The sequence below is a fragment of the Phaseolus vulgaris genome, chromosome 11 (assembly GCF_000499845.2).
Source record: "Phaseolus vulgaris cultivar G19833 chromosome 11, P. vulgaris v2.0, whole genome shotgun sequence".
Taxonomy (NCBI): Eukaryota; Viridiplantae; Streptophyta; class Magnoliopsida; order Fabales; family Fabaceae; genus Phaseolus; species Phaseolus vulgaris.
In genome coordinates, this window is record NC_023749.2 from 43,187,854 (window position 1) to 43,196,194 (window position 8,341).

At 33.2% G+C, this 8,341-nt stretch overlaps 1 protein-coding gene across 1 annotated transcript; it reads left to right on the forward strand.

The window, feature by feature from the left end:
• Nucleotides 1–4,946: 4,946 nt before the first annotated feature.
• Nucleotides 4,947–7,792, forward strand: LOC137821280 (NAD(P)H dehydrogenase (quinone) FQR1-like). The gene is made up of 4 exons (XM_068625800.1): nucleotides 4,947–4,969; nucleotides 5,831–5,924; nucleotides 6,730–6,992; nucleotides 7,396–7,792. The coding sequence occupies exons 1-4, from the start codon at nucleotides 4,947–4,949 to the stop codon at nucleotides 7,658–7,660; spliced, it is 645 nt and encodes a 214-aa protein (XP_068481901.1). The 3' UTR covers nucleotides 7,661–7,792.
• The last annotated feature ends 549 nt before the right edge of the window (nucleotides 7,793–8,341 follow it).

Genomic DNA, 8,341 nt, shown 5'->3' on the forward strand with positions numbered 1-8,341 from the left:
TGGGGTAGTTCAATGTTGTAATCAACCCTTAGATTAAATCTCAAAGCAATTAGCATCTCAATCTTTAACAAAGAAAAATGTTTTTCAAACTAAGTTGAAACAACCGATTGTTTTGTCGAAACAACCGATTGTTTACACTTAGGTGTTTTGAGAAAGTTTGAAAACTGTTTTTGAATGGTGAAATCTGTTAAGTAACAAAACAACCGATTGATTCGAGGAAACAATCGATTGTTTGTTTTGAAACCATAACAGAAAAACTGTTTTCTTTGACTGAGCTTTAAATGCTTTGACCAATCAGTTTTAAATGTTTTCTTTGACTGAGCTTTGCTGGTATAAACAATCGATTGTTTAGAAGAAACAACCGATTGTTTTTTCTAGTATTACAGTTTTGCTTGCTGTTTTGGCTAACTGAATTGCTGAATCAATTGGTTTATGAAATAAATTCATTCTAGCTGGGAAAAGTTTGCGAAAACCCCTTTAAACAATTCACCCCCCCTCTAGTTTAAAGTCATCTTTTCTAACAGGTATAACATCTAAAATAATTTTTAAACTATCCCCTTAAAAAAAATGAGTTAGTGTGACTCGTGGAATCATCTTCTGCCATAGGCGTAACCTTTGTACTAACAAGAGCACTCCCCTAAAGGAAGAGATAAGATTAAAAGAAGTAGAAGCAGAAAAGTTAGATTGATAATTGTTAGAATGTGTGGCCAAAACAAGAGGCACTGAATTGTTTTCACAAGATTTTCGCAAAGATTGGAAGTAGAGTGAAAAGGTCTGTAAAAATTAACCAATGGATTTTCTGTTCAACTGGATAAAATATTATATTTACAATATGAAAAAAACAACCAGTTGTTTTATCGAAACAACTGATTGTTTATGCAAGCAAACAAAGAACAAATTACAAAGCAGTGTATAAGAGCAGGGAAAAAGAGATTCACACAAAGATATTTATATTAGTTAACTCTTAACCAATAGCTACATCTAGTCCTCAGCTAACCACTGAGAGTTCACTATTCAATCAAAACTAGATTACAAAACACATTATGGATGTTGATCTTGAACCCCTCACGAACACACAACACTTCTTAGCCAAAACCACACCAAGAATGTTGATCTTAAACTCCTCAAGAACACACAACCCTCCTTGGCAACACCACAGTTCCCAAAATACCTTTCTGAAACTGACTTACACACAATTACAGTATTCAAAGAAGGAAATGGAATACACTTGGGCTTTATAAAGCATTAGTACAAACTAGTAGAAAACTCTGATCTTATTTCACACACAAGCAATGATCCAAAAGCTCTTGATCTTCTATTGAAAACATTTTTAATAAACTTTCTTTCTTAGGTGCTTGAAAAGATCATAAAAAAGTCTTTATATAGACTCAAATAAGTGGTCAAAACTATTACATCATTTATCAAAAGCAGTTAGAAAAATTTAAAAACAGTTTTGAATTCATAACAAAATTCTATTAAAAAAAACAAATTGATTTATTTTTCTATTAAGGATTTCACATAAAACATCTAGTTATTTTATCAAAATAACCGATTGTTTTTGCCTTACAGAAAAGACAAAAGAAAGCAAATCCTTTTCAAAACCTTTGAAAAATACTAAGTGCCAATCAACCAGTTGTTTCAACAAATCAACTAGATAAAAAGTTTGAGACAACTGACTAAAATTCACACAACTTTTAGAAAACACTTCTTTCAAAAGAGATAAAGAATCAAGTGAGCTTGGATCAATACTAGATGTGAATTGACAACTCAAAATATACTAAATAACACACACAAACACAACAATAAGTTCTTCAAAGCAAATTTGGAAACATTAAAACACCTTGCTCAACAATAAGTACTAGAATGTAGTAGTTTTTATAGTTCAATAGGCATGTAAGTTGTGTTAAATTTGTACAAAATTTAGTAAGAAATGTGTCAAGAAACCTCTAACTCCAGCTGCACATGAAGACAAAAAAGAAAAGAAGGAATTGCATAAATTCTTGCAAAAAAGTGTAGAAAAAAATCAAACAAGGATGAAGCAACAAAGCTAATACACCCAACACATGAAGAATGGCTCAACGGATTGAGTCCAAAGAGCAAATCCCATGAAAAACACTTAAAACCTTAAATGCATCTACATACGTTGAGTGGATTCAGGTCAGTGTAGTTAAAGAAATCCAGAGATCAAAGGGTTGAGTGATCATAAAAAGGGATGAGCGAATTAACATCCTTAACCATAAAGAAAGTCCAATTTCACTCAGAAAGGGCTTGAGCCAATCTGCACCAAGTTTGGGAACAAAGAGATTGTGCTAAAAGCCCAATCTAAGACAATTTTGCTTGATGAGAAAGAAAGGTCAGTGTTGGGCTAGATTGGGAGCGAATCCCTCACTATGGAAATCTTTAGAAGCCCAAAGATTTCTTAAGGATGAAAAAGTTAATCGACTAAGCGGATTATCCTGCATTGAGTGGTTGATTGAATCCCTTTTAATCCCATTTAAAAAGTCTATAAATAGGGACCTTAGAGCAATGTTCAAAGCATCGAGATGCAGCGAGAGGAACCAATAGCCATTGAGAAACATAGAGAGTACTTGAGAAATCAAGTAGAAAAAGGATCAAGTGAGATCCAAAAAGAGGTTTAGATATAGAGGTTTTGTTGGTTTAGGCTCAAAGAGTCTGAACTTCATAATCAATCAGGCTAGAAGGTCAAAATATCAGAAAAAGTGAAGGCTAATCTCTGGAGAAGGACATCTTGAAGCCTAAGTTGGCCACAACACTTAGGGATCCATGTTTGTTGTACTTTAGCCTCTCATACTTGAACTTTCATTGTAAGATTTTATTATGAGTTGCTAAATCTATCTTATTGGGATTGAATGACAACGTGATATTTTTGGAGTTATTTTTCTTTATAAAGGTATGTTTCTCTTTTACATTCAAATTCCTTTGATCTGGTAGTGTTCTTAATGCTCAATGGTGAGGAACGACCTTGATTGTCCATAGGGCATGAATGAGGCCGGAAGGCAATTTCGTGTTTCTGAACCCTATTCAGTCAGCCATAAGATTCAATGGTTGCAAAGTGTGAAACTAAGAATATGATGAATTGTTCCATTTTAATGGAGAGATAAGACACAACAGTGACTTATTGGTTTGGATAACTTGTGCGGAATCAACTTAGTTTAGCCAAAACAGGAACAAAGATTTTGAATAAATATTGCATTTACTAGTAACAATAAAAAAGGAAATTCACAAAGCTATTTCAAGCTTAGTTTGTGCTATGTTGTTACTTCCTTCCTTCACTGATTGTCTAAACTTCACCTCTCAATCTAAATATTTAGTAGAATTTCAATAGTTGTTTATTTATAAAATAATATGCAAACTATCTCCAATTTTCGTATCACTTCATCTTGAAAGATAATTGTACTTTGATCTTATTAATTTCGTGGATACAACAACCTCGATTTGACTCGATCCGCTTGTCGATTAAAAGAAGTGACATTTAACTGAACTTAACTTGATTTGACTTAACCTAACACCATAGACATGCCTAAAATTCTAAATGAGCAACAAATGCTAAAAGATCATGAAAAGTTGAAGAATAGGATCAAAGAACTAGAACCTAGCATAAACAACAATACCAACAAAAGCTACTGAGGGAAAGATGAAAAAATATCCTCTTTCTATCTTTTATAGGCTTTCAAAAAAATGCCTCACTTGAACCATAATGTTTAAAAATGTTAACCCCACCAAAATGAACTATCACATCGGTCTAGGACAACGTGTCTCTTCATGACAACTTTTCATTGAAACATCAACCACCAAACTGACCTGACACCTAAAAGACATACATCTCATATTGAGATATAAAAAAAATGCATTTATAGTTTTTATCCTCCTCATTATTGCATTTACTACTTCAATTATCATTTGATGACAATGATTATCACCTTTATTACATTTTAATTACATTGAGCTCTAACCATTAAGCCAAATAAGCCTGGATTAACAAGTTATAATTGGTTGCAAAGATCAACTTAAGACTACTTATGATCAATAAAACTCTAGACCATTCTTAAGGTTAGTCTCGAGCTTGGGGGACTTGTGTATTCTCAGTCTTAATGTGGCATTTAATCACATGCAGTTACGCATATATCATTGATATTAAAAGGTAACCACCTCAATGTGCCCGTAGAGATCGACCCTACTCATAATAATATAAACGGTTACTTACACACGTAAATAGAGGCATGAACCTATAAATATAACTTTAAGGAGTATTTCTCACTCACTTAATACTTTCATTTACTCATTACTAATATATCATTATACTCTTACTTACTTGTGAGTCGAATAACCTTCTATAGGTGGACTTCTAGTCGACTTGTATCAATAAAACTCGACAATCCTTCAAAAAAAATATTGATCAACCCGATCAACTCAGATTCATCACCTCGGGCAGTTCTTACTCATTTTCAGTAATAACAGTTATACATTGTGCAATTCAGTAAAACAAATTTTTTTTTTTTTTTATTGAAAAGTTAATTGCATACATATTGTTAATTGATTACCAAAATTATTTAAAAACAACAATAAATATATTAATTAAAGACTATTTTTCTTACATTTTTAGCTATAATAGCATTAATAAGCATATTAAACAAAGAATAACACCTTGTTAACTTTTATCAATAAACATTGACTTTCTGAGTTTTTCAATTCATTTTTCCTTTATTTTAGTGTTCTTCGAGAAATTGATGGGACTTGAAGAAAACAATTTTTTTAAAAGAACACCCAACCGTTAATCGTTTTAAATTCAACCAATAAATATGGATCCTTCTTGGCGCCATTTCAGTCACCAACTGTTAACTGTTCATTTTTCATTTCGCCAAGAAAGAATACTAAGACAACAAGAGGAGAAAGACAATCAGCAAAGTGACCTTGAACGATCATCAATGGCTGTCAAAGTTTATATTGTGTATGCTTGCCTTAGCCTTTGTTGTCTTCACCAATTGATTCTTTATACATGTGTGTGTTTTAATTATAACTAGTTAATCTTTATTCGTACCTGTTCAAACATGCATGAAGAATCATGATGCATGTTGAATGGTATTGCTCATTGGGTTTCTTTTACTTCTTCAACTGGTTATTAAATTTGAAGTATTTCAAATTTCAATGTTCTTTGAAAATCTTGGAGTCTAACTTTGAAAGATACGATGGATTCTTTCTCTGGCTCTATTTTTCCCTCTGTTCTGTAACGATACAATGGTTTGTTTGATCATTGCGGGTGTTTAGAGATTTTCCCTAGAACCCATGATGCCGGAATCTTATACTTTTTTATTTGCCCAACTTGTAAGAAAACTTGATCATTCTCTTGATGCATGTCTTTCCGAAGTATTCTACATCTTTTACATTTTCTATTTTCTACGATGAAAGCACATTTCAAAATTGTTATCTGGGTTTTAATTGGATATATATGGTAAATATATGCGTATGTGTGGGAGTGTGTGTATTCCCATACAAGACTTGCATGCAATAGAACTAGTATAATTGATATGAAGACTCTTTTTGTAGGTTTAGTTCATCTAAATTCTAAAATGATGCAATGATGCTTACATGTAATGCACAAGCAATTGTTGGGTTGATGTGTTTCTGTGCTTGTCACATAATATTCTAAATGCTGCTATAAGAGTAAATTAATTTCAACAATAATGTAAAACAGACCATTTGATACTTTCAGATCCTCATTATCTGATCTCAACCCTATCATGTGTGCCTCTATGGCATTGCCATGATGTTATTTGAGGTTTTTGATGTAATTTTTCTATTCGTTTGGCAGGTATTACTCAATGTATGGCCATGTTGAAAGACTAGCATGTGAAATATTTCTCGGGGCTAATTCTGTGAATGGTGTTGAGGCCACAATGTGGCAGGTATGTATCTTTGTTTCATTGATCACAATTCCTAATCCTGTCCGTTCTATTTAGTGTTGGCATAAAATTTCAAACACTAAGCAACTATGATTCCATACCTAAGCTTTATTCCTCTGTTCATCTATTGAACAGATAAATTCCATAAAAATAATCTTCATGTGTTAACCGGATTACAGTGTTTCTGCTTTACATTGATATATAGTTTTAAACTTCATATAATTGCTGCTGCCTTATGTTCAAACCATCACAAAGTTAGATTCAAACTTTCAGTTGGCTTGGTTCCTTCTCTATAGCTACATAGATATATTACAATGGTCCCCTTGCAAGAGGAGAGTCCATAGCCTTTTTACTTTTCCAATACATTCATGTTCTTAGTTTCGATATATATTTTAGTAAACATTTGGTTTAGGGCCAAAATCATATTTTGAGGACCCTGATGCTTGATTTAACCAAAAATTTGTGGCTGGCTTTTGTTTTTGGATGCTCATTTCTGTATGTTTAATGATTCATAATAAAAAGTTTAACGCCCTGATGCTTGATGAAACCAAAAAATTGTGACTGATTAATTTGGACACACATTTTATTAATATTCAATGAACCAAAACCAATTCTATCAAAATTTGAAACAAAGTCACGGAGTCTCCATTAATCATAGTATGAATAAGACCTTCCAAATTTGTTCTTGCTAAATTTATGCAAAATTAAGTTTTACATTATTTTTCTCGTAAGGGAAGAGTAAACATTTTGTTTTAATTTTGTGTAGAAAAACAAGGTGCAGTGGTGACTTTATTTAACCTATGAGCAGGTACCTGAGACGTTGACAGAAGAAGAGCTTGTTAGGGTGGGAGCACCACCCAAGAGTGATGTACCAATCATCAACCAAATGAAACTGCCTGAGGCAGATGGGTTTATCTTTGGCTTCCCATCAAGGTGTGGAATGATGGCTTCTCAGTTTATGGCTTTCCTAGATTCTACTCAATTTCTATGGATAGCGCAAATGCTTGCTCGCAAGCCTGCTGGAATCTTCTACAGCACCAGTTCCCAAGGTGGTGGACAAGAGACGGCACCGTAAGACCCCTCTATCTCAATCTCAATGTAATTTCATAATCAGTTCCTGTGATGACAGAAATAGTATCTATTATATTTGATGTCATATTTGAGTAGAGGAACAAAACATTGTATGATAAGTAAACATCCCTTAATGCAGACAATGAATTTTCAACCTTTTTCCCATTTCTATTTTCACCTGACATGAAAACAGAACCAATACTTTGTATATTGTGGAGCACATAACTTAGAAAATGTCAACTACTCAGAAAATTTCACCCTTCTAACAACACTTCAAAAGGGTTAATTCTTTGATAACTTGTAATATATGTTATCAATGATATATGTAGACTCACTTATTGAACAAATATCTTATCATTCATTATGCACTACTGAGATATGAAAACTGTGGAATCTATGACAGGCTTACTGCTATCACTCAGCTGGCTCATCATGGAATGATATTTGTTCCTATGGGATACACATTCGGTCCTGACATGTTTGAGATGAGCGAGGTGAAAGGTGGAAGTCCTTATGGTGCAGGAACTTACACTGGTGATGGCTCTAGAAAGCCAACAGAGCTTGAGTTGGAGCAAGCATTCCACCATGGGAAATATATTGCCAACATTACGAAGAAGTTCAAGGAAGATACTCATCCAATTTTTAATCTAGATAATAGAGGATATTGAGTTCTATTCTCTTTGCCTGCAATTTTACTCCTTTTTAGGAGAAAATTCTCTGTATTGAGTTTCATTTTTGTGTCAGACACTGTGCTGTGTTGAGTGATATTTGCTAATGTGAAGTTTAGCCTTTTCTTTCAATTTTAGGCTTAGAAAACACTTTTTCATTTGTTTTGTAATCCCCCTTTCATAGTTTGAGGAAATTAAACTAGTCTACAATATCTTTTACTGTGAACATAAAGCCACTTTATTTGTTCTACCTGTTGAAAAGATACCTACACAACAAACAAAACAAAGAAAAACTAAAATGAAAGTTATAGCCCCTATGCCAATAATTGGGATATGCATAATTTCAGCTCTACTGCTATAGGTTATTGGTTATATATATTCTATTCAAACGTTTCCCAAAACAAAACGAAATTGGTACATCAAATGGAAGAGGCAAAGCTAGTTTTATATGAAAAGGACAAACCCACTATACCATTCAGCATAACCTTCATGTGATTCATTACACATATTAGTGATGTCCCATAGTTTTATGTCTTTTTCATTATCTACCTAATAAAATGGCACCTTCTCCCTCATAATCTAGCAGATTCATTTTCGTTAATTATGACATCAGTTCCTCTCTGCATAGGTTCTCATCACGTGTGCTGTGTACTGGAAGTCCTTCCTAAACCTTCAAATATA